The sequence below is a fragment of the Rutilus rutilus genome, assembly GCF_951802725.1.
Source record: "Rutilus rutilus genome assembly, chromosome: 21".
Lineage (NCBI taxonomy): Eukaryota > Metazoa > Chordata > Actinopteri > Cypriniformes > Leuciscidae > Rutilus > Rutilus rutilus.
Window position 1 is genome coordinate 29,735,341 of NC_140226.1, and position 27,434 is coordinate 29,762,774.

The window sequence follows — 27,434 nt, forward strand, 5'->3', positions numbered from 1 at the left end:
GTCAGAATGGGAAAGAAAGGTGATTTAAGCAATTTTGAGCGTGGCATGGTTGTTGGTGCCAGACGGGCCGGTCTGAGTATTTCACAATCTGCTCAGTTACTGGGATTTTCACGCACAACCATTTCTAGGGTTTACAAAAAATGGTGTGGAAAGGGAAAAACATCCAGTATGCGGCAGTCCTGTGGGCGAAAATGCCTTGTTGATGCTAGAGGTCAGAGGAGAATGGGCCGACTGATTCAAGCTGATAGAAGAGCAACTTTGACTGAAATAACCACTCGTTACAACCGAGGTATGCAGCAAAGCATTTGTGAAGCCACAACACGCACAACCTTGAGGCGGATGGGCTACAACAGCAGAAGACCCCACCGAGTACCACTCATCTCCACTACAAATAGGAAAAAGAGGCTACAATTTGCACGAGCTCACCAAAATTGGACAGTTGAAGACTGGAAAAATGTTGCCTGGTCTGATGAGTCTCGATTTATGTTGAGACATTCAGATGGTAGAGTCAGAATTTGGCGTAAACAGAATGAGAACATGGATCCATCATGCCTTGTTACCACTGTGCAGGCTGGTGGTGGTGGTGTAATGGTGTGGGGGATGTTTTCTTGGCACACTTTAGGCCCCTTAGTGCCAATTGGGCATCGTTTAAATTAGTGCTGCACGATTAATCGTATCGCAATCGCAATCGCGATGTCAAGCCTACGCGATTATATGACGCAAAATGCTGCGATTTTATATTAAATAAACAAATTAGCGCTGTTAACGCACTTATTAATGCAAATGCTTTTAAACCATTCATGCGCGACAAGACATAAAAGAACGAGCCGCCTGTGAATGTCCTCCTGACACACACACACATGTACACACACACACACAGATAGACGCGCGCCAGTATCAAGTTCTCTTTCGCGGTAGAACGAACAACACACATGTATGCCAAAATGAACGCGCTGCCTGTGAATGTCCTGACTGTGACAGACAGAAAGACTCGCGCTAATATCGTGCGTGCGCACAAAACAGCATGACAGAATACAGTTCTCTTTCGAGCTTGAACGAACAATAACACACACAATTATGCAAAAATGTCTTTTTGTCGAGTGTCTTCATAACATAAGAGTAGTCTTATTATGAACAAGAAGAGTTGTGATAACTCGTGAAAGAATGAGGCGCGTGTGAGATCCGCGTCTCTGACAGCGGCTGGTCTTAAAGGGACAGTACACAGTAGCCACTAATTACATCTGTTGCTAAAGTTATTCTTTTTTTCTTTTTTTTTTCAATTTCTTTTTTTTTATTATTATTTTTCTTTAACCTGACATGTATGGTTATATGTACTCTTGTATGTAAATTATGTTTTGTTCTTGTTAAAATGCAAAAAAAAATAAAAAAATATATGTTGCTAAAGTTAATCAAAGAACAAAGGGAACAGAGAAAAACACTCACTGCTCTTGACTAAAGAACTTTTTTCTTTAGGCTGATTATCACTAATCTGTGTGCATTTATTTTCCTTGAGAACCAAGCAAGTTGACTCATGAAACCATTTGTTTATTATATCGCATATCGCAATCGTAATCGCAATATTGACCTCAATTATCGCAATATGACATTTTCCCCAAATCGTGCAGCCCTAGTTTAAATGCCACGGCCTACCTGAGCATTGTTTCTGACCATGTCCATCCCTTTATGACCACCATGTACCCATCCTCTGATGGCTACTTCCAGCAGGATAATGCACCATGTCACAAAGCTCGAATCATTTCAAATTGGTTTCTTGAACATGACAATGAGTTCACTGTACTAAAATGGCCCCCACAGTCACCAGATCTCAACCCAATAGAGCATCTTTGGGATGTGGTGGAACGGGAGCTTCGTGCCCTGGATGTGCATCCCACAAATCTCCATCAACTGCAAGATGCTATCCTATCAATATGGGCCAACATTTCTAAAGAATGCATTTAGCACCTTGTTGAATCAATGCCACGTAGAATTAAGGCAGTTCTGAAGGCGAAAGGGGGTCAAACACAGTATTAGTATGGTGTATAATCCTTTAGGTGAGTGTATATATATATATATATATATATATATATCTCTGTCATGACAACTCTCAGAGTGTTTGGCATTGTAATGGATATGACAATGTTGATATGTTTTGCTGCTGCTGTTATAGAGCAAGTACAGGACTTGCCACTGCCAATACACACACAACACGCTGCTGTGAGCAAGTAAGACATGCTGCTGCTGTACAATATAACGTACATAAATTACCCGTAGCAGATTAACTGTATACAGGTGGAGTTCAATGAGCAATAGCTTTGCTAATGCCAGTACAGTAACATGTTTGTTTCTACCTGTGCTATGCTATAGCAGCATACGGTCTTTAAATTGTACAACACGACTCAAAGTCAAATGCAAACAGGTCATTTCCATTCACTCAAAATCACACACATTAGAATTTTAAAATATAAAAGCATATTTCACAAAAAAATGTACCAAAAAATTTCAATGAAAAATTCATTGTGTCAGACTAAATCATTTAGGAGATTTTACATGATTGATTCAGGTAGATTGCATTAAAGAAATCAAGCCTTAAAAATTGCTTAAAATGTAATGTGTAAATTTTATTGTTACCATAATTAAGTAGATAGTATGTAACATTATTTACAGTGTGCTGAAAATCCATGCTAGGCAGGAAAAATTGCATTACTATTCCCATTTTCCCCTCTCAAACATCAGACAGGAATCCCTTGGCTTGATTCGCTGTGACTGAACGGATGGATTAGCCACAGAATATCCAAGGAGCATCCGGCCAAGATGAAAGAAGCCCTCCTCTAGAGATCCCACCACCCACACCTGACATTCTCATCTTTCAGTCGGTAATCCAGAGATCTTAGTCCTGGGCTAGATTTGGTGGCGTAATGAATCTGTAAAGATCTGTCAGATGACAAAGCCTAGCAGGAATTAAATATGCTAATTGGAATAGGACAATTTTATATAAGCTGCTGTTACGCATTGAGGAATAAGAGTGACAGATAGAAATAATAGTTTTTCTCAGGGTCTCTAAGGTGTTCTGAGTGTTATAGCATGTTGCTAAGCGGTCGCTAGGGTGTTCTGGGTGGTTGCTAGGGTGCTTATCGGTGGCTTGTACTGTGTTCTTGTGCACACTGTGTGTTCATAGCACAAATGCTGTTGAGCATCAAAGTTTAAAGCCGTGTTACAATTCACAGGGTCCCCACGCAGTTTCACAGCTCCCTAAACTCAGCAGGGGGTGTCTGTAGAAGTTCACTTCACTTGATTATATTTGTTCCTTTGGAATGCCCAGCTACATCATCAAACACAGATGACACTTGAATCACACAGATTAGAGGTGTCCAATATGATGACAATTTATACAGTACATTTCTGCTATGACAACTCTCTGAGAGATTGACAAGATAATGGATATGGTGCTAATGTATTTGTTCTTGGTGGAAAAGATCTGCTGCCAATACATTCATAGACATGCTGCTGTGAGCATGTAGAGCATGCTGCTGTTGCACATATAACATGCATGAAATAAACCCTGTATAGCAGATCTATACAAGTGGAGCTGGGGAAGGTGAAGGGTTTCTGAAAGCGCACTTTAGACTGCTAACAGCGAACAATGCCAGGTGTCTGAATGTTGATCCGCAGCTCATTGGCTGCTGATGCCACAGCGGGAACCAATCAGCTGTGCTATGTAGATAACGATGTGATCGCTAACAAATTGAGTTAAGGGCCTATCAGCCTGCGCCCTCTAGAGTTTAATGACCAAACTTGTATAACTAAGTGTATATAAAAAAGGACAGTAATTTCATATACATGAATGCATACATTCAAGTTTATTTAAATAATAATAATAATAACAAAAAATATATATTTAAAATGTATGGTATAAATAATTTTTTTGCTCAGAAAAATATAATGTTAAACAGGACATATTCTAATGTATGTAAAAAAGACTCAATTTAAAGCAGTTTTACACTTTTATTTTTTTGATGCTTGAAACCCCCTTTTCGTCTTTGACCCATATATATATATTTATATGGTTCATCTTCTTAACATATGTCAGCGGTCTTCAATCCAGCTCCTGGAGAGCCACTGTCCTGTAGAGTATAGTTCCAACCCTGATCAAACACACCTGAATCAGCTCATCAAGCTCTTCACGATCGCTTGAAAATACAAAGGCAGGTGTGCTGATATTAGCATAAGAAATGTGGATTTTTTTTCAAATGTTATCAGAAAGAAAAATACACATATTTAACGTAACGGATTCTAGGACTAGGATTCTGGCATTCTAGGACTTTTATTTTGTTATTCTTTTTTCTTGTTGTGTCTGGTTTTCATTTCCTGTGGTTTTATTCCTGTTAGCCTTTAGGTGTATTCGACTTGCGGTTAAAATGCGGCACTGTGCAGACTGATCGGTGTGTGACATTTAAAGTACAGACGGCTCTGTATGCTTTCGAATCACTCTCATGGTACTTTGATGTGATACACTGTTCGATCTGCACCTTTTGTATACATAGATGCCTTTTTTTTGTTTCCATGACAACTCATTACCTACACCTGTTCAGTGTTTCATTCCTTGTTTGTCGGTTGTTGTCTTTACATAGATATTTAAAATCCTGCGTTTCTAGTTCCCCTATTGGATTATGATCTTTGTCTTCCTGGTTGGATTTATGTTTCCTATTTATATTATCATGGTTTGTGTGCTTCTGGAATAAACAGCTTGCAAATAGATCCTTGCCTCTCCTCTTCCCTCTGTAACAATATTGAAATTATATATTTAAATGAATGACGCAACAGCAAAATAACAGTAAATATGGATCTCGTCTATGTAAAAGTAATGTTTTCCTAAGCAAACTATGCTAATTATGATTTCTCATGGTCGTACAGAGGTGCTTTTATCTTTTTGGTTCAAGTTTGAATGATGCACATTTTATATAGACTTTCTTCTTCCATAAACTGTAAACTGTGCAGTGATGATTATTGTATGTTCTTTATGTTCTATTGAGATCTATTCTTGACAGAAAGGATGTGAGTCATAAATGCTGTAATGCGACATCTAAGCAGCAATCTGGCATCTCACTCACTCTCTTTCACACACACACACACACACACACACACGCGCGCGCGCGTACACACGCATGCAAGCCAATATTAAAGATAAAGTGTGTAATTTTTTGATGGTAAAATACTTTCTTCCAACCCATCTTAATTTGCACAACTCCATGTAAGCCATATTTAGGTTGGTCTAAACACTATCAAAACTTTTCCCTGAGCATCACAACCAGCCAGAAAGAGAAACATTGGCTTAACCAATGGTGTGTGTTTGGGGGCGTGGCTAACTGTTTGACGACCAATAACAAATGTGGGGAGTGTCAAGGAAACGAGTTTGAAAACAATTGAATTTTTTACAATTCCATTCGGTGCCACCAAACATTAAAGCCGTACATTACAAGGAACATACCTATAATGATGACTATAGCTGTATAGCTATAGCTTCTAATTCTGAGACCACACCACACCACAACTATAACAATAACAACTCAGAGCAGAGGAACAGTTGGAATCACTTTCAGAACGATTTTGCTTCTTACTGACGAATGACAAAAACCATCGCTTAATAGCATACTGAGTAGGTACTACATTTGAATTGACCTATTCACCATTAAAAAAGTATGTTCTATATAGTATGAATGTGGGTATACAGTACGTACTACATCCGCCATGTTGTTACTGTCACATGACCTACCAGCATCAGTTAAGTCGCTGATGGGACTATCCCCTCATGGGATAGTAAAGTGTCCATCAAATGTGTACTTCTTGAGGGAAGTATAGGTCATCCAGGCTTTTTATTTTTTCACCTACTGTTTTTCAAATACTTTGTATTTGGACATACTACTCTTCTGCCATACTGTTTTTCACATTCTAAATATTAGGGAAATAATTAAATTTCAGACGCAGTGATTGAAAATTCACCTGACTTTAAAAATCATAAGCATTTACAGCGACAGGCGACACATCACTGCAGTGCACATTTCAAATAGTTATCATGCATTGGTGTGGATGCTATACAGTTTTGCTATAGTTATCTTTATGCACATACATTTATTTCCCCAAAATCAATATTTTCAATAACTCAAATCAATGTCCATTTATTTATTTGTTAAACTTGGCATGATATCTGAGGGAAACTGCATCTCGAACAAGACAAAGATGTGGAGAACGGCTTGATCTCTTTGGTTTTGTCAATGTTCTTATGAATATTACTTCAGTGTCATTAGCTTTAATAAGTAACCTTTGAGGTATGATAACTGGCCCAGATGATAGCCATTCATATATACTATCTCAATCGGATATTCTAACCTCTGTCTGATAGCAAGGACACTACTATTTCTTACTTACTTCACTGTTACACTGTGTAAAGGCCTCAGGTGCCAGCATCAGTCTTTTTGTGTATGTGTGTGTGGGTGTGTGGGTGTTAGAACGAGACAATATTGCACCAAAGATAATATTAGAAACAAACGCATATGAGGTCCTTACACTACAAACCTTGCAATGATGACAAAGTACTGACAAATATGGGCACAAACTGTCTACATGCCAGCTGTTGGATGTTTCTATGAACGTCATGATGCACAAGGGAATCAATGGAAGACGAACCGCTCCATCTAACCATATCCTACCACACTACCTTTGAGAACTTTCTATAGCTCACACTCCAGCCTCTGTACACTTTGTGTACTGCAGCGGGATGTATCAACTTTCAATCTCAGCCAAGTGCACCATCAAATATTCATGCCTGTGCTGCTTAGAGATGCCAGAAACACATTTTACTAAGGATTATTTGTTGTGTTTTCTCAGGAATGCATTACAGGCTTTTGATCACTGAACCACTGGAGAGAAAGCAGCAGTCAGAAAATGACTAAGCAACATGTCTACGCCTCTGCAAAAGCACCTTATAGTCACACCTGCTGGCTAAAATTAAGGGTTTGGCACAATTCCCAACAGCTGTTTTCGCTTAAGTATTTATTTGTGAATGTCTGCGCACATCTGCCCCTTCCCTCACATTGTATCAATGAGGTAAATATGCTTTTGGTTCATATTTGTCACTGATGAAGAATGAAGGTCAGAACTGGAGATGATATTGCATTGCTGTTGAGACCGTTAGTAAGATGCTAACTCATGATGTTTTATAGATTGCTGGCATGGCTTGCTCAAATTTTCTTATTCTAAAGCTGGTAAAAATCATAAGATGTCACTGAATCCAATCAGAGATTGCAAAAAAATTGTCTATGCACTAATGCACTCTAGTCTAGCTCTGCTAACTTGACTAACAACATAAACTTATTATGTAAAAAATTATGATTTTTTTTATGAATATTTTATGGAGGAGGCAGAAATGCATGGCTGCGTCCAAAAACGTAGGCAGCTGACTTGTTGCCTCGCTGCCTTATCAGGCAATGACTTTGTATGCAGTGTAACGATTACGGTTAATGGTCTACAGCAAAACAAAGAGAGCTTTGGTGATAACTAAGCAAATATTGAATTACTACAATAGTAATTTCTCGCTAGAAAAGACATCAGAAGTGGAACATTTTGGTCAAAAACACACTTTTACACACAAACTGAGCACCAACGTTCAGGCGCCATCATTATTTTTTTTTTTGCTTAACTGTTACAGAATGGAAAGCACAGGATTGTGGGATATCAAAGGAAGCAAAGAATACATACTAACCCCAGAGCCCGTCTACGGAGAGCCTGTCCACTCCCTATTAAGCCCTATTGTACCGAATTTTGGTTGTAGTACCACCAGAGTTCCACTGGGGGCGCTCGCCATGAGTGCAGAATGAATGGGAGTCAATGGGGCTAGACGGCTAAATTAGTCTCTTTCACCCGATTGCCGTTGAGAAATCTCAGATGTGATTGTAGATTTTGCAAGTTCAACATGGGTTTTAGGTCGAAAGTTGAATGAACGAGTACTTATGTCGTTTTGATTTCTTACAGGTTGAGTTGTTGTTGCCCATAACACGCTAGCATTCTGCTAATGACGTCAGCATTCTGACGTCATTGACATGTTGAAAGACTTTTTTAAAGCAAATAAGTGACTCTAAAAAATCTAACACCCAGCAATGTGTAATTTCTTTGCATCTCCTTTCGAATACAACATTCAAATTACTAGACAAAAAATTATATCCTGAGAAAAGTGGATTTTGAGGGGTATACCGCCATTGACCTCCATTCATTCTGCACTCGTCCTGTGAGCGCCCTCATATGGAATCAGAGTGGAACTGCAACCAGTTCAGAAGCCGGAAGTGTAGTGAGAGTGAAACTTCTCGCCATATTAGACATTCTCTGCTAACCCTAACATCAAAAATCGATCAGATGAAGGTATCTCAGGAAACAGGAAGTGAAACTAACATTGGATTCAGACGTGCCTTGATGCCTTCCGACTTTTTCGACAGTTTTCCGAAGCATCCATATTTTGCGTTAGTTTCTCAACCACCATTAAAAATGGCAGAAGAAGAAGAATGGTGCATTTTTGCCACCTACTGTACTGGATGACACACAGGAGTAATGAAGTCCCTTACATTACTGTTACAGTTACTTAAACAAAGGTTTGTTTTTTGCACTTGGATACAACGGTTTGCTCTAACTGTCTTCTTCAAAAGCTGATAAATACAATTTAAAGCAATAGAGATGTCGCTTAAACAAATCAGCGATTGCGATCAAATTGTCCATTCCAGACTTTACTAGTGCACTCTAGTTTAATTCGACTAATTTGACTGACAACATAAATATATCATGTTTATATATAATTGTTTACATTTTATGTATGTTTTATTGATGTGTTAAAAATGGCAGAAGAAGAAGAGATTGGTGCTTTCCTCCACCTACTGGACTGGATGACACACAGGAGCAATGGCGTCTGCCTAAAATGTCTTAAATGTTGGGTTGTTTTTGCAGTTAAAAATTATCAGCAAGTTGCATGTAGTTTTTTGGTGACACACTTTGGTGCTTAATTTAGTGTTCAATTGAGTCACATTGCTACTGAATTCTTTCTAAATTATCTTCTGGGTTTGGAAAGACATGTAATATAAAATTAGTTTACAGTTTTTCATCATACTCTTACTTGGACAACATTTCAGTGAAAACTGAATCGAAATGAACTTGAAATGATGATCAATGAGTGAGATGCTTTAGCAAGCACTTAGTTAAATTAAAGGGGCATCTCTGTGTCAGCGATCTTCATGATACCTTACAAATAATAATTCTACATGAAATTCTATGATCTTTACTGCACTATTGCAGTTTTTACATTATATCAAAGCAATGCAAATAATGTTAAAAGCATATTAACTTGATGAGACTTTAATGTACTAGGTTATTAATGTAAACATTAAAAAATATTATAGTACATGTTGCCTGTTGATAAAGCAAGGTAATGCTGATTAATTCGCTTTAATCCAGAAACCATGCAAACATCAAAATGATTTGGAACATGAAAACCAAACACAGAGAGGAGATTTTGTCTGCTTATTTAAGAGATCCACCACATGCCACTGTATACCACTAATATTTCTACTGTAATGAGAGTAGTAAGGACTAGCAGCTGAAAGAGACATCAGCCAAAAGCAGGTGTTTCTTCTGATGATTTATTCATGATCCAATTATGAGCTTCAACCAACATTCTGTCACAAGTGCAGTGACATTTCGACTACTATTAATTGCTTTATACAGTCAGTTTGGTAATCATGCATTGCTGAATATCATTCCAAGATGCTCCAGTGGTGCCATAACTGTCTTATCCTTGATAGATGGACACTGGCCATTGGTGAAGACAGCAAATGTCAGGCATTTTTTTTTACAGATTACTTCTTTCCAAAAGTGTGATGAGTCTTTCAAATGCCACTGAGGATTAGAATCTTATTTAAGCTTGATATAACTTGTGATGAGGTTGTTTGCTCTTTTAAAGGTAATACCAGCATAGTTGTTTGCTAATGTATGTTGTGATTCGACAGCTGGTGTGCAGGTTTGTAACTGCTTTTTTCCCCTACCTGACATTTTTATTGCTTCATTTTTTTAAATCTGGCATGAGACAGATGCCCTGTTGTTGTTGTGGCACAAAAAATGATCTGATTAAAGATCTGATTTACACCGAAGACTGGTCTTATCGCTGTATCACACCTTGTTAGGACATGGAATAAGACCACATTAGTTGACTGGCTTAACCAGCAAGAGCCTGCTGTTTCATTAAAGCAAAAGGAACACTTTGGTCAACTAGCTTTATCATCTTATAGTTTTGCTGGTGAACAGCATAGTTACACTAGACAAGCAAAGACCGGTTGCTACATTGAAGTTTACTAAGAAAAGCAACATATATAGGCTACCGGTGTTAGCATTAGCATACATTAGCCCAAACTTACCTCTTCACAACAGCAGCAAACCCTAAAATTCTGCCCTAACAGAATCCCTTTTAAATGGGCCATATGATGGTTCTAAAAATAACATTATTTTGTGTATTTTGGTTTAATGCAATGTGTTTACGCGGTTTTAGGTTCAAAAAAGTAATTATTTTACACATACTGTACATTATTGTTTCTCCTCTATGCCCCGCCTTTCTGAAACGTGTCGATTTTTACAAAGCTCATCGTTCTGAAAAGTGTGGTGTGCTCTGATTGGCCAGTGATCCAGTGCATTGTGATTGGCCCAAAAATCTTAAGCGTGTGACGGAAATGTCACACCCCTTACATTATTTGGAGCATCAGCTTCCAAAGCAATAATGACAGGTGATAATGTCCGAAATGCAGTTATCAATTCGAGGCTCGAGCCCGAATCATTCTGAACCGGAAAATGCAGATGACCAAGCTGATCGATCAACTTTGCCAGCGCGACTGGACCAGAACATATCAGATAGGTAAGGTTGTATTGTGGACATAATTACTGATTATAATGACTTATTTTTTATTTTATTTTCGCGTCGCGCCGTGCTACGGGGGGAGGGAGAACACTATGTAAACATAAAACCATTTGTGATCGTAGAAACGACAAACAAGCGCCACTCTATACTACTCAAAACTCGCATTTGAATAGTCAGTAGCAAATTCTTAAAATATGAAAACATACTTACAGGCTGTGTCTGAGTCAGAAGCGCCAGACTGTACTTGCAAAGATGGAAATGCCCCACTTTCTAGAATCAGCCTTTGTGCACAGCAGGCCTTGTAGGCTATGGAAGACCAAAAGGGCCAAAGGTGTGAAACTGTCGTGTAAACACGTTATTACGTCTTAACATGTCATTTACGTTTTAACACCTAATTAGGTGTTAACGCGTGTTTCACACGTTTTGGCTCTTTTGGCCTTCCATAGCCTACAAGGCCGGCTGTGCACAAAGGCTGATACCTTTTGGCCTTCCATAGATAACAAGTAATTATGTGTTAACGCCTAAATGACGTGTTAACGCGTAATTACGTGTTTACACAACAGTTTCACACGTTTGGCCCTTGTGGCCTTCCACAGTTGAGCGCAGTTGCTCTCCACCGACTGCGCTGATCAAAAGCACTATGGGAAAGGACTTGCTGACGACACATTGGTTTAAACAACCGTGATGTATTGATCTCTTTTAAAATGTTTGATTTAAAAAAAAAGATATTATGTGTTTTATGTGTATAAATTATCAGTGAATATTCCCATACTCTCTGACAGTGCGATCTCTTTATGGGTTATGTTGTCATTTTTATTAAAAATATATATATAAAAGCACATGTTTGTATTAAAGTAAAATGATTGATAAACACGTCTTTGGAAAGGAATAACAAGTACTTTGGGTGTCTTGTTCATTATATTTATTTTCACATAAAAGCAACAGAAATGAAATCCTACATCCAGTTTATCATCAACACGGCGCATGAGCGTGAATCCCGTGATATCCGCCTTTGATCTCGTAGGTGTCTGATCCACTACGATTAGAGAGATGCACTTTTTTCACTCCTCCCCTCACTGCAGCCGCCTACTCTCGCATACATTTCAGTCGAGGCGAGGCGCATCTCAAACAAGCTTATTAACACAGCGAGAATAAAAGTTACGCCTTCTTTCTTTGCATATACATTTGAAACTCTGCCCCCCACACACTGACGTAGAGATGTGGGGGAGTGTTTGAACGAAGTGTTTGAAGGCGTGGCTGAGCCTTAACTTTTTTAAAGAATATATCTTTAGATATGACACTTTGAGCTTTGTAACTCTGCAGATATTATACTTGCACTAACAGCTACATAACACACTAATGAAAAAGGAAACAAGAAATCGCATTATATGACCCCTTTAAGATGCCAGATGCAGAAAATTAAGCAGTGACACATAGGCAGTCAAAAACACATAAATAACACAACTTTCTTTGTTTGTTTTGCGCATGCAAGGCATTGCTGGATACTGAAAACCCCCTTGACAACAATGTTATAATATGTATGTAAAAAGGACTTTATTCATAAATTCTTTGCTAAAATGTTACAATTTTGCGAAAACATTTTCAGAACATTAAAAGATGTTGTGCGTTGTAACATCGTTGCTTTCAATCACAATGATTATTCTATAAGAGTCTCACTGTATGACTTTTTATTATTGTTATTATTGAAAATGGCATAAATTAAATGAGGTACACAACAAATGCTACCATGATGTCTAAATCTAGTAAATGTGTACCTAAAGCGTATTAAATTAATATTTAAATAATTAATATTTAATAACAATGTTGTATCAAAACATTAATATAATTCATTATTTTTATTATTATTCTGCAATATTGAATGGGGGAATTTACTTAATTGTCATGAAACAAAATAGGCTTCATTTAATTTAATTTAAGCAATGTGTGTGTGTGTGTGTGTGTGTGTGTGTGTGTGTGTGTGTGTGTGTGTGTGTGTGTGTGTGTGTGTTGATATGACCTGCACGCGTTCATGACAGGTTCAATATTCACCCTCTATAGCCTACCTGTTAAAGTAGCCTAATACTTTTTGATTCTTTGATTAGATTAGAGACTATCTTTCTAATTATGAAAGTTATTATGCATCATCACGGCTTCTTGGCAACAGCGTGGAGAAATCTATCCGCCCCCATCCTCTGATTTGTAACGCGCAGCTTTGACTTGTTCCCCATTCAATACATTATCCAGACATTAAACTCCCTGCTGTCAGCATGTGCGCACTCATACAGCCATTATCAGCAGCAGCGGAGCAAACAGAACTTTAAGAAGATAATACTATAGGATCCCACAATAAATGCACAACGTGCGCACTCCCATGGCACAATTAAACAGCGGGGCTCCTGGTGATGTTTTACACGAGACGGTAAACAAACAAGCCAAAGAAAACCAATCTAGTGCCATCACAATGCCAACCTCGAACGGTCCAATTATTTATGTATCACCTCCTCCTCTATGTTTAGCACCCATGCATTGGTCTCTGCTGCAATAGCGTTTTACATACAATTGCTACAACTGTTAAAAACGCCCACTTTTAAAACCCGTTGAAGTTCAGAATTAATCATGGAATCGTTTGTTGAATCATTTCATGTACGATATAACTGAGAACAGTTCATCGGAAGCGATGTGAATATAACAATAGTGCGGCTTACCTTTGAAACACCTCCTGTGGTTTATGTCCGGTTTGATGCTTCAGTCTGTCTGCATCAGCACCAGCACACACGGGGAGCGCCCTTCTTAGGGACCGTCTGTGAAGGGACACTCCATCAACAAACACGAAAACTAAAGGGGTCGTGCGAACTATAAAGTTTTTACTGTTTTTCTGCGGGTCACAGATGTGAGCTTGTTAGCATGGCTCACATCATAGAATGCTAACTTTGTCTTAAGGCATGATTTTTTCTGAATTAATCGATGGAGAGAAAATTAAAGGGATAGTTCACCCAAAAATGAACATTCTGCCATTGTTTACTCACTCTCATGTTGTTCCAAACCGGTATGCGTTTTTTTCTTCTTCTGCTGAACACAAAAGAAGATATTTTGAAGAATGTAGGTAACCAAACAGTTGACGACACCCATTGACTTCCGTGGTAGAAACAAGGGTGCCCCAAAACTGTTGGGTTACAACATTCTTCAAAATATGTTCCTTTGTGAGCAGAACAAATACATTTATACAGGTTTGGAACAACTTGAGGGTGAGTAAATGATGACAGAATTTTCATTTTTGGGTGAACTATCTCTTTAAATAAACGTATCTGCAAAAAAATTAAGCGTTGGTTTGCACTGCCATCTGCTGGAGAAAGTTGTACGTGCGTCCATCCATAATAATGAGTCGACGTGCACATTGTGGAGGAAACAGTATGATTCGGCGGTATATATAATAGGGATATAAAATCACAAAGCAATATTAAAGAATAAATAAAAATACATAACACAAGTGTAGCTATACAGGTTTGTCTGTGAATCTAGTGAAGCTGGATGATGATGTTGTACCCACACCAACAGGCGGCGGTGCTAAACCACTGAGAGACATTGCGAAGAGATGCGTGCTCAGTGTTACAGAATGATAACTGATTTAGTTTTCTGAATGAATTACATGTGGGTTATCTCCTAGCACGAGGGTGAGGGATGAGCTCGAGCTCCAGTGCTGCTGATCCATCGGCTCCTATTCTGGTCTAACCGGCGTCAGGTAACCGAGCAATATCCTCATCCTGCTCAACAATAAGCGTCTGTTTCAAAGATATATGTGTCGGGCCTCATAGTTCCTTCATCTATTCATTACAAACCCTGTCTATAAAACGTTAGTTTGTATTAGAATTTAGTATTATTTGGACCTCTAAGAAACATTTATGTTCATCACATCCTTCTCTCACGCATTTAGCTTCATGATCACTAATAAAAACATGCTATATGCCTAAAGCCTATATTTACACCCTATAGGATGCAAATGATGTGTGTGTAACAAATAGTGGTGAGTTTAGTTCTCTTACGAGAGGTTCTCTCGTATTGCGTAAGCTAGCTTACGCTGCGGGAAAGTCTCCTTTCACGAGATACTGAAGCCAAAAATTATCCTAATTTTTTAAACTTTGTCAACGCAGTGCGGCAGCCTGCAGACCTAGGGCAAGCGAGTCGCGTGCCCATTGGCTGCTCTGCGGCAACTGCAGCAGCCTATGGCTGAGCCTTGCGCGTGACGTCACGTCCAATGAGCGCGCTTGGCGCGCTTAGTGCGTCACAGCCCGTCATTAGGGGTGTGGCTTAGAGTATATAAGCAAGGAACAGAGGCTGCTTCGCTGATTTCTGTCTCTTCAGCGAAGCTCTTCGCATCGCTGATCTCCGAGGAAGCCGCCGTTGAATCCAGCGACCAGCACGCCGAGGATCTCAGCCTGAGGACGCCGGCCGCTCGCCGCCTTCAGCCTTCCCTGCCTGCTGCGCCATCCGGCCTTATATCCTTTTCTGCTCTGTTTTGTGTGTGTGTGTGTGTCCGCGACACACTTGCATCTAAAAGAGCGCGAGGCGTTGTTTCAAATGCCTCGCACATCCTGTGGCTCGTGCAGAGCCTCGCTCAGCGACGGAGACCGCCACGTGCTGTGCGCTCTCTGCCTGGGTTTTGACCACGCTGTTCGCGCTCTCTCCGAGGGCGGCTGCGAACAGTGTGAAGATTTACCGATGTCGACCCTACGGGCTCGACTCGCTAAATTCGAAGACACTCCATCTTCTCCGGCCGCTTCTTCCGGGCCACGAAAGAAAAAACGTCGCTCTCAAAGGCCGCCGGAACTGGACGCTACAGCTGAGCGCTCGCCGGAACCTCTCCCGCGAGCCTCGCTCTCTCCTTCCCCCCCACCCTTCTCCGACGCGCAGCGGCCGGCCACTGCCCGCACTGCCGTCGCCCTGGGGGATGATGCAGATGATGCCGCTGACAGCTGCTCTCTGCTCGCGTCTGACAGCGAGGAGTGGTCGGGCTCTCACCGCTCCGCCCCCTCTACTATGGAGTCTTCTCGAACCCGCGCTAGTGTTGATGCAGAGCTTCTCCGCCTCCTCACTTTAGCGGTCGAGAGAATGGGACTGGATTGGTCTCCACCTAAGGAGCCGGAGCCCAATCGCCTTGACGGGTTTTTTCTGCCTAGCCGCCGCCCTGCGCCTGCCTCTAGGTCAGCACCCTTCCTGCCTGAGCTCCACGCCGAGCTCTCTAAGTCCTGGAACGCTCCGTTCTCCACCAGACTCCGCTCGCCAGTCTCCTCGGCTCTCTCCCAGGTGGACGGAGCCGCCGAGAACGGCTATAACGGCATCCCCGCCGTTGAGGATGTTGTGGCAACGCACCTTTGCCCGCCGTCTGCTAGATGGCGCTCAAAGTCTGCCCTGCCGTCTAAAGCCTGCAGGACCACCTCAGCTCTCGCCGGCCGCGCTTTCGCCGCCTCCGGCCAGGCTGCTTCCGCCCTGCACTCAATGGCTATTCTTCAGATCCTTCAAGCCGACCTCCTCCGTGAACTGGACGAGAAGGGCTCGGATCAGTCTGCCTTTACCGATCTCCGCGGCGCTACGGATCTCGCGCTGCGCGCTACCAAGACCGCTGCTCAAGCCATCGGCAGATCCATGGCCGCGCTCACCGTCATCGACAGACATCTATGGTTGACGCTCGCGGACATGAGTGAGTCAGAGCGCGCTGTGTTTCTGAACGCACCACTCTCGCCCACCGGCCTCTTTGGCCCTGCGGTCAGCGGAATTGTGGATCGGTTCTCTGAGGTACAGAAGGCGTCGCAGGCGATGGACCTCTTCCTGCCCCGCCGTTCGAGCTCAGCCACAGGCCGCCCTCAAACTCAGCCTCCTGTGCGCAGCTCTAACCAGCGCTCTTCCAGCCCCCCCAACGCTTCGCAGCGGCGCCAGGGCAATCGCCCCAGGTCGCGCTCGACCAGCCGTCACAGACCGCCGCCCCCACGGGGCCCGCGGTCCAAGATCGCGTTGAAGCCCGAGCCCGCGAAGTCCTCCTAGCATCCGCAAGGAGGAAAAGATGGTTGAGTCCCGCTACGGCCGGACCGCCATCAAAACGCACAGCTCTGTCAGTCCCCTATGTTCAGGCTACTGCAGCAGCACACACCGCAGCCAACGAGCCAGTAATTACACTCGCTCGCCTGCACACAAACGCCGTTTTCACGGCGACCCAGATAAATCTCAAAAAGAGTATAAGTGCTTTAAGTGTAGAAAATGTGCCCACACCCATGTGCTCACTGCTTCACACAAGTGCAATCCCCATGGTAACGCGCCCAGAGCGCTCTCATAAAGCGGCCTCACACCGCTCGAGCACTAAATGTAGTAAAAGTGCCCACACTTCCGTGCTCACAACTACTCGCTGCTCGCTCTGTCACTCAGTTACCTCAAATTGCTACGGCTCAAGCCGCAGGGGTTTTAAGTGTAGAAAAAGTGCCCACTCCCGTGTGCTCACTGCCTCACACAGACCAGGTTCCCATGGCAACGCGTCCAGAGCGCTATCTCTTAAAGCGGAAACTTTCCGCTCGAGCATCAAGTGTAGGAAATGTGCCCACAGCCCTGTGCTCACACCTGCCCACTGCCCGCTCTGCCAGACAGGTTGCAAACCTCATAAAGCCCCCAAACACTGGCCGTGTCATAAGTGCATATCCCGCGCCAGCTCACGAGCACGCGCGCCCACTTTCAGACACCATAATCCCCACGCCGCCCTCGCGCCTGGGTTGTTTTACAGCAGTTCACGCTCCATCGTCCAAGATCGAGCTACTAAATTCTGCACAGTCGGCCAGCCCTGTTCTTCTGCCCTCGTGTCCGAGCATCGGCGGCGCGCGCGCCGCCCCGTCTTCTCTGATACAGGTTCCCCATCCCGCGCAACGCGGCGATCTGAACCCAGAGACCATTCGACCCCTAGCTATGCATGCAAAAGCATGGGAGGCTATTCAGGGCGCGTCAGAATGGGTGCTCAACACCATAAGACACGGTTATTCGCTCCAATTTGCTCGTCACCCTCCGCGCTTTCTAGCGCAGACGGAAACGAAAGTGAGTTTGGAAACAGCACATCTGCTTCAAGCAGAGATAACAAAGCTGCTGCGAAAAGGGGCCATAGAACAGGTGCATCCTTCTCTGAGCGAGTCAGGCTTTTACAGCCGTTACTTCCTCGTTCCCAAGAAGGACGGAGCATTAAGACCTATTTTAGATCTGAGACATCTGAACAAAGCCCTCATGAGACGGCCGTTCAGGATGATTACAACCAGACAGATCCTCGCGCAAATTCGCCCAGGAGACTGGTTTATCTCTCTCGATCTGAAGGACGCTTATTTCCAGATCCAGATAACTCCCCGTCACAGGCCATTTTTGAGATTCGCCTTCGACGGTCGAGCTTATCAATACACAGTCCTGCCGTTCGGCCTGTCTTTAGCACCCCGTACATTTACGAAATGCATGGACACTGCTCTCGCTCCCCTGAGGAGTCAGGGAATGCGAATTCTGAACTACTTGGACGATTGGCTCGTTCTAGCGCAGTCAGAGACAGAACTTGTGTCTCACAGAACAGCGCTACTCGACCACCTGGAGGTTTTGGGTCTAGCGGTCAACTGGACAAAGAGCTCGCTCTCGCCCCGGCAGTCGATTTCCTTTCTCGGAATAGAACTGGACTCGGTGGCGATGACGGCCAGATTGACGGAGCAGCGCGCGCGCCGCATCCAGCGCCTCGCTGCATCCTTCAAAGAAGGCAACCGGGTTCCCCTGAAGGCATTTCAGCGCATTCTGGGGCATATGGCCTCAGCTGCAGCAGTGCTTCAGTTGGGTTTACTGCGCATGCGCCCGCTTCAACGCTGGCTGAGAACGCGCGTATCCCATCGAGCCTGGGCGACCGGCGGCTCGCTAATCAGAGTGACTCAGGTCTGTGTCTCAGCCCTGCAGCCCTGGCTAGCAGCCGAATGGTATCACACGGGAGTGAATATGGGAGTGGTCTCACACCGGAAAGTTGTCTCTACAGACGCGTCCAACCTAGGTTGGGGAGCGCTCTTCGAAGGCAGACCGGTCTTTGGCCACTGGTCAGACCAGGAGAATCTCCTACACATAAACTGTCTAGAGATGCTCGCGGTCGAGAAAGCGCTCATGCACTTCCTCCCTTTCCTCCGTGGTCACCATGTTCTAGTCCGCACGGACAACACTTCAGTAGTGGCCTATGTGAACCGCCAGGGCGGTGTCAGATCAAAGCAACTCTGCGCCCTGACGGAACGCCTCCTCGTATGGGCTCAGCACTCTCTGCGCTCTCTGAGAGCATCGCATGTGCCTGGCCATCTGAACGAGGGCCCCGACAGACTGTCCAGGGACAACGTTCCCCCTGGGGAGTGGTCTCTACACCCTCAAACAGTCCAGTCGCTGTGGCGCCGCTTTGGCAGAGCGAAAGTCGACCTCTTTGCGTCAATAGACAACGCACACTGCCCAGCGTTCTTTTCAAAGAGCGAGGACGCGCTGGCCCAGTCTTGGCCCAGCGGCCCGCTATATGCGTTTCCGCCAGTCTCTCTGCTGCCTCAGGTCATCGAGAGAGTCAGGAAAGCGCGCCACACAGTGCTCCTCATAGCCCCGTTCTGGGAGAACCAAGCTTGGTTCCCGGAACTCATACAATTGGCAGACTCAGCCCCCTGGCCGATTCCGGTGCGGAGAGACCTTCTCTCTCAAGCCCGCGGCTCGATTTGGCATCCCCACCCAGAGCACTGGTCTCTGCATGCGTGGAGCCTCAACAACTACATGCTGATCTACCAGAAGGGGTGATGAACACGATCATACAATCTAGAGCCCCCTCCACGAGGCGGCTCTACACGTCTAAATGGTCTGTGTTTAACAAATGGTGCACTACCAAAGGGCTCAATCCACAGACATGTGGGGTCTCACAAGTATTGTGTTTCCTTCAAGAGCTACTGGACGCGGGCAGGTCCCCCTCCACGCTCAAAGTCTATGTCGCGGCCATTTCAGCGCTCTCTGTGTCAGAGCCGGGCCACGCATTAGGAAGGAACGAGTTGGTCATCCGCTTCCTTAGAGGAGCGAGGAGGATGAACCCCCCGCGACCCCCTTCGGTTCCTATGTGGGATCTTTCACTGGTCTTAGACGCACTGAAAGCACATCCCTTTGAACCCTTAGAAACTGTGGATATGAAATACCTCACGCTCAAAACCGTTTTTCTGATAGCTCTGTCTTCAGTAAAACGTGTGGGAGACCTTCACGCGTTATCCACTAACGCTGCGTGCCTCGAGTTCGGACCTAATGACTCTAAAGTTATTCTCAGACCGAGGCATGGGTACGTCCCAAAAATTTTGGGCACTCCCTTCAGAGCGCAGGTCATTTCCCTTTCAGCCCTGCCGATTACTGGCTGCGAGGCAGATAGTCACCTCCTCTGCCCAGTTAGGGCGCTGAGAAGCTATATTTCGCGCTCCGCCGCCTTCAGGCGTTCAGAGCAGCTTTTTGTTTCGTTTGGTGGGCGCACCAAGGGTCTCGCCGCCTCGAAGCACACTCTGTCCAGATGGATAGTCGATGCTATCGCAGCTGCTTACGCATCTAAAAACCTGCAGTGCCCCTTGGGCATTCGGGCACACTCCACCAGAGGCATGGCCTCATCGTGGGCGTGGTCCAGTGGGATTCCCATTCATGACATTTGTGCAGCGGCGGGCTGGGCCTCCCCCTCCACATTTGTTAGGTTTTACAACCTGGATGTTCCCGCTTTGCAGGCCAAAGTGCTATCAGTCTAAGTCTCGCGTAAGCCAGCCCACTGTCTGTGCGCGGGCTACGCTGCTGATTTAGCTCTACTGGTTGAGCTACACTGTATGGAAGTGTTAGTTGGACCGGCTGTGCCGCTCCCTGCCCCATATTATGTGCTTGTGTACTGTGGTATCTGGCCGCCCAGCTCCGTTTCGCGTTCCCTGGGCTTCCCACGGGATTCATTCAGGATGCTGGGCGCGCGCACGGCGTTGACAAAGGTGTTCCCGCAGCGTAAGCTAGCTTACGCAATACGAGAGAACCTCTCGTAAGAGAACGTACTCGGTTACTAACGTAACCTCTGTTCTCTCTAGAGAGGGAACGAGTATTGCGTAACCCGCCGTGCTCTCGCCACGAGCTCATTTTCGCTTCATGCGACAGAAACCAGCGAAGCAGCCTCTGTTCCTTGCTTATATACTCTAAGCCACACCCCTAATGACGGGCTGTGACGCACTAAGCGCGCCAAGCGCGCTCATTGGACGTGACGTCACGCGCAAGGCTCAGCCATAGGCTGCTGCAGTTGCCGCAGAGCAGCCAATGGGCACGCGACTCGCTTGCCCTAGGTCTGCAGGCTGCCGCACTGCGTTGACAAAGTTTAAAAAATTAGGATAATTTTTGGCTTCAGTATCTCGTGAAAGGAGACTTTCCCGCAGCGTAAGCTAGCTTACGCAATACTCGTTCCCTCTCTAGAGAGAACAGAGGTTACGTTAGTAACCGAGTACGTTCCGTTGATATAGAAGCGATGGGTCTGCTCTTTGATATAAAAGCTGTGTGCATATTGTTTCCATTTTAATACTTTAGCACAGTTAAATGTGCAGTGACTTTTAAGTAGTCTGTAGATTTAGGCTATTTATTGCTTAATAAAAAAAGTGTAAACATGTCAACATTGCTTATTACAAGTCAGACTTAGCAACATGGGCTCAACCAATGGTGGGATTTTGGGGCGGGGCTATCTGTTTTGCCGACCAATTGAAGACCGAGGAGTTACACTCATTACCAAATAAAATATATTAAAATATAAACATATATATTTCCAATTATTTATTTTAATTATTTATTTATTATTACTTTTTTTTTTTTTTTCGTTTTTTTTTTTTTTTTGCCACACATGAAGACAAGACAAAGTATTTCAGTTCAGTTCGTTTGGACTTGCTTGATAATTGCTGGCTAAAAAAACTGTATGTTTATACAATGTTATACAATGTTTATTAACAGCCAGTCAAAAGTATCTGTAATATCCATGTAATATCTGTTTAAAAAAAAAACTGTTCCGTTCCAAAGTTTACAGTTTCTTTCATTATTATAGGGATGAACTACTGATACCAAATCCAAGATGAAATATATGATTTTATCATCTTCAGTTGACTATTTTGTTTTATTAATTTAACAGGTATGTTATTCAGGATGGTGAAACTCAGACTACTCAACACGATTGCACCTGCATACTTCTACACGGCAACCGTGGTCACGTTCGCCCTCTACTTCCTCCTCTTCATGCCCACTGTATTCCAAAGGCAAGATGTGATGTTAAATCCCACCATGCTGACCCACACTGCCGTCTTTCTATTCTTCATGGGGAACGCGCTGGGTAATTACACAATGACTATATGGTACCCATCTGAGAGTGCCAACGAAACAGTTATTCCAGTCTGTTCACCCGACTGCCCAGACAGAATTGACGCACACTACCTCCTGAATGGACGCCACTTCTGTAAAGTGTGTAAGAAAGTGATTCTAAAACGGGACCACCACTGCTTTTTCACAGGAAACTGTATTGGGAATAGGAATATGCGCTACTTTATTATGTTCAGCATCTATACGTCCTGCTGTTGTCTCTATTCATTGGTAATTGGGGTGGCGTATCTTACGATGGAGTACTCCATTTCCTTTGAGAACCCACTGACATTCCTCTCTCTTCTGCCACTCTCGACGGGTTACTTCTTCCTTGGTAAGTTTAATGCTGGGTTCAGACTACACGATATTTAATTCACAGTGAAGACTAGCACGATCCGTTTGATGTAGGGTATCGTGGTGATTCTTAAACGACAGTGTGTCTTTAGGATGTGTAACCGGGAGGCGGGCGCTTACAAGGACGCCAAAGACTGTAATCTCTTGAGGCCAGGGGAGTGAGGTTTGCCTACGTCCGTTACACTCACCCCCTAAATGGGTCACAACACCAAATTAAACCGTTCCTAGCGGGCCTTTAACCCGGGTTGCCGGCATGGGAAGTGGGCTCGCTAACAAGGCGCAGCCTCTAGCGTCAGTCGCTAGTGCGCCTCTTGGGGCCAGGGGAGTGAGGTTTACACGCACAACTTACTGGCCTACAACAGTTACAGATGCAAGAATCGATTAGGTGTGTTCGACTTGAAGCGGCGCTGCGCAGACCGATCAGTGTATGACATCAAAGTACAGTGAGAACGATTCGAAAACATACGGAGCCGTCTGCTCTCTAATCGCTCTCATGGTAGTTTGATGTCATACACCAATTCGTCTGCGCAGAACCTCTTCCAGTCGAACACACCTTTTGTTTAATCTCGTATAGTGTGCCATAGTGGACGACAACCGACGACACATCTGCAATGCTTCATGACAGAATTACTAGCATGTTTTAATTTTTTTCAATCCTTCACGACGATTTCTGTAAAGTTGACCAATAGGAGCACAGAAGCTCTTCCGTAAACAGCTTTAAAACATGGCGAAACGAGAGAGATGATGGTATTGGTCCTGCTAGGTGGAATTATGTTATGGAGAAAAGGTTCGTGGAGCTATGGAAACAATACTCCAGCCTTTATGATGTTTCCTCGAGGGATTACCATGACAGAGTGAAAAAATAAATACTGGTGAACAATAGTGGAGGCACCTCGCAACCCGGTGAACACTGGAATTAGCATTAAGCTAACACACCGCTAGTAGTTTGTTTACGTTCTTGTTTCCGGAAGTTAGTCGCTAGTTCTGCCTTCTCAATGACATCACGCACGTCGTTAAAAGACGCCAAACGATGATTGGTCGGAATCATTGCAGTCTGACATGTTTCTAGTCCACACCACGATAAGAATTTAGGAGTCACAATCGCATAATCTAACACAGTGACTATCGTAACAGACAAACATATCGTGTAGTCTGAACCTGGCATAATTCAGCCTTGCTTGAGGCTTTCTTGATTTTTGTCAAGGATAAGCCAATTTATTTTATTTTTTATTTTTTTCAGGTTTGATTTCAGGTCTCCAGTTCTTTCTTGTTGTAATGCTGTACATCTGGCTGGGCATCGGACTAGTGAGCGCCGGCTTCTGTTGTCAACAGCTTCTGCTAGTAGCCCGAGGGCAGACCTGGTGTGAGCTGCAAAAAGGGTATTTGTCAGAGAGTCGGGGGACCTGGCGCGCCAACCTGACCGATGTTTTTGGTTCCCGTTGGGCTCTGGGCCTTTTCCTGCCGGTTCAGACTGTTGAGAGCGTACCTGGGAATTGGCAGGTCTACCATGATCACAAACATGACTGAAAACCCTATCAGTATGTTTATCATAATCTGACCTGTGTGGACCAGATATTATGTGTGATAAGGGCTTCAGTTCATATGACTTGTATAAGCCTGTGCAACTGATCTACCTTTTTAGTGGATTTCTGTCATCACCGTGCAAATTAGGAGAACATTATGTCACAAAGATGTGGTAACCTCCATATCTATGTCCATCAGCACTGTCCTGAAACTTAATTTGAGCCCTAGATCAGGGCAGCAGTGAATAGCGGCGGTAACTTCAGAGAATGAGGCCAGGATTAAAGGATGGATTTACAAAACAACACACACTAGGTAATCAGCACACCGTTACACAAGTGGCCTGCTAAATTGTGGGTGACTTTTAGTTTAGTTAGAATTTGAATTGAATTGGCCACGTGTCGCAGGAAATTTACTTATTTAATTTGAAATTCTAAAAAAAAATCAAAACGGGTAATGCATTGTGGGAAATGTTCTTCCACCCTGGTCCACGAAAATGTATTAAATATGACAAAATATTATTGTCACAATACAAAAATGCAACAATATGTATCGTGGATAGTGACCATATGTATTGTGTATAGTTCACCCAAAATTAACATTTCTGAAAATTAAAGTTTACAGAGTTTTAGTGTCAGTACTACATTAAACTACTATATATAATGTTAAATATAATGTATAATAATGCAATGGGGGAATATTTGTGGGTCCTGATAATGCCAAATATCTTACGTTACCAGTAAAAAGTGGCCTAAACTATTTTAAATATATCTAGTCAGTGACAGTGCAAGAATATTCATCTAAAATAATTCTGTATTTTCAGCTTCAGAATCATGAATATTTTTATTCTGATGTCACCATTGTCCTGTGCACTGTGTTACCAGCACCAAGTCTAAGCCTATTCTTTTACACCCACAATGTAATATCAAATTTAGCATTTCAATCAACAGTACATATTTTGTTAACCCTTTACCATATGTCTTGGAGTATCGCAATAATATCGTATTGTGAGTTCAGTATCGAATCATGACATGAGGGTATCGTTACACCCCGACAAAATATTAAAAATAAGTACTAAAAATAAACATACCAAGTACACCACCCTTCAAAAGTGGTGCAATACCTTTATTCAGCAAGGATGCATTAAACTCAAAAGTGACAGTAATACATTTAAAATGTTAAAAATAACTTTTGCCGTTCTTTTGAACTGTGTATTCATCAAATAATCTATCAAATCTATCATAGTTTCCACAAAAATATTAAGCAGCACAACTATTTTTAACATTGATTTTAAAATTCATTTTAAATTGTAATAATGTTTTACAATATTAACGTTTTAAGGTATTTTAGATCAAATAAATGCAGCCTTGGTCTTCTTTAAGAGATTTCTTTAAAAATAATAATAATAATAATAAAAAAAGCTTACTAATCACAAATTACTGGTAAGAAAATTATCAAGAATTAAGTAAAAGCACTCCTTTAAAGCCAGTGCTGTCTCAGAAAACCATCAAAGGCAGAATGATGCTTTTGGCACATTATGGGAAGTTTGATTCAGATTTGGTTCTGCAGAGTTATGTGGAGTTATGACGAATCACGATAAACCAAGAGTTGCATGAAGATGCACCAGAGCGGCGTCTTTGTAGATCCGGTGAGAAATACAGTAAATAAATGCATCTCTACAGTAAAGCATGGAGGAAGAGTTGTCTTTTTAGCTGCTGGTATTGTCGAGCTGCTTCACTGTGAAAAGCCAATGGATGCTTTGGAATATAAGAGGATATTACAGAATGGCTTCCCACAATTGAAAAGTTGTTATATAAAGAGGAATGATCAAGACAACGCTCCTGCCCACACTGCAGAAGAAGAAGAAGTCCATCAGGCTCATGTTTTGGCCAGGTCCGAGTCCAGATTTGAAACCTATAGTGAATATTTGGTCTCACATTAAACTTGGGAGACATTTTCAACTACTCGTGAACTGTTTGAAGCCATTAACATTGAGTGTAACAATACTGACTCTTCTTCCTGTAAAACGCCTTCTGTTTAGTCACATGGCTTAAACATTTAAAGAAAACAAAGGGAAATGCTATCCTGTACTAAATTACTTTATCTATCTACACTATTTGTGCAATTCTTGCTAATTTCCACACCAGTGATTTGTGGTTAAAATGGTAAAATGTGCATTTTAATTCCACTTCCATTCAAGATTTGAATTTCTGCATCCTGTTTGCTACCTCAACTAAATTCAATTCAAACTAATTTGAGATACTGAACTGGAACTAATGTATCTATTTCTGAATTGAGCACACGGTGTGCGATATCACGATTTTAGATTGTGAACGATTAAAATGTCTCCAAAATCTGCTTTTGTTGGGAAATTGTAGTATCATGCTACAGTGCACAGTCTATCAGTTGCAGTTCTGGCACCTCCATCCAAATATTGTGTACAACACAGCGTACATTCACATCAAATGTTAAACACGCAAGGTTAGGGTTACGCTCACATGACATTGCAGTTTTTCACCATCGCGAAAGTTTTATTATTTGCATGCGTTTTAAAGTCTTGCCTGTTCTGACATAAGCTTTTCTGAGCACATAAATCCAAAGTGCGCGCATTCAAAAGCCCGCCAGTACCCAACTAAGTTTTCTTTCCTGTCTTTTTGTGCTTAACCTGTCCAATACATACAAGGTTTACATAAACACAGTTGTTTATATCTTAAGTGAATGTAAACTGTTTGTATGCGTGTCAGTATATTATGATTATGCATGTTTCATTATATTGGATCTGTGCATTATAGGTCATAAAGTGACAGCAGCCTAATAAACCTACTGCCGTCTGTCATTAGTGTCAATCAAAAAACAAAATGCAAAGAGAAAATCACTCACTCCTCTTGACTGAATAACTTCAGTAGCTTTAAGAATCGGTGTATATTTAATTCACAGTGAAGTCTATGTAGTGTTTTATTTTTACATTTGTTTAATCATTTTTTGAATGCTACTGTTACAGTAAATGCACCTACTGTAGCTGAAACTAGTAATGCACTATTTATTTGTATATTATATTCAATTTGTCCTATTATTTGTAATTTTCATCTCTGTTCTTATTTTTAACAACAAAAATAAAATAATAATAATAATAAGATATTGGTTGTATCGCCCACCCATACTTTGGCCTAAATGGTCTGTTATTCTTTTTTTCTTTTCTTTTTTCTACCTTGTAAGGCTA

At 42.7% G+C, this 27,434-nt stretch overlaps 2 protein-coding genes across 2 annotated transcripts in view; one reads left to right on the forward strand and one right to left on the reverse strand.

The window, feature by feature from the left end:
• Positions 1-13,700, reverse strand: part of tmem63c (transmembrane protein 63C) — a 55,545-nt gene extending 41,845 nt beyond the window's left edge. The window contains exon 1 of the mRNA XM_084394007.1: positions 13,645-13,700. The gene's annotated coding sequence lies outside the window, so the exon portion shown is untranslated. The remainder of the gene's footprint in view (positions 1-13,644) is intronic.
• Positions 13,701-14,530: 830 nt separating this feature from the next.
• zdhhc22 (zDHHC palmitoyltransferase 22) lies at positions 14,531-26,034 on the forward strand. Its single transcript, XM_084394037.1, has 3 exons — positions 14,531-14,678; positions 22,116-22,673; positions 23,934-26,034. Exons 2-3 carry the CDS (start codon positions 22,118-22,120, stop codon positions 24,218-24,220), a joined length of 843 nt encoding a protein of 280 aa, XP_084250163.1. The 5' UTR covers positions 14,531-14,678; positions 22,116-22,117; the 3' UTR covers positions 24,221-26,034.
• The last annotated feature ends 1,400 nt before the right edge of the window (positions 26,035-27,434 follow it).

What these genes read in the sequence shown, in the direction of transcription:
- zdhhc22 (XM_084394037.1), top strand. Translation starts at nt 22,118, where the DNA reads ATGTTATTCAGGATGGTGAAACTCAGACTACTCAACACGATTGCACCT. An exon ending in GACGGGTTACTTCTTCCTTG is followed by an intron (nt 22,674 to 23,933) that starts GTAAGTTTAATG and finishes TATTTTTTTCAG; the next exon opens with GTTTGATTTCAGGTCTCCAG.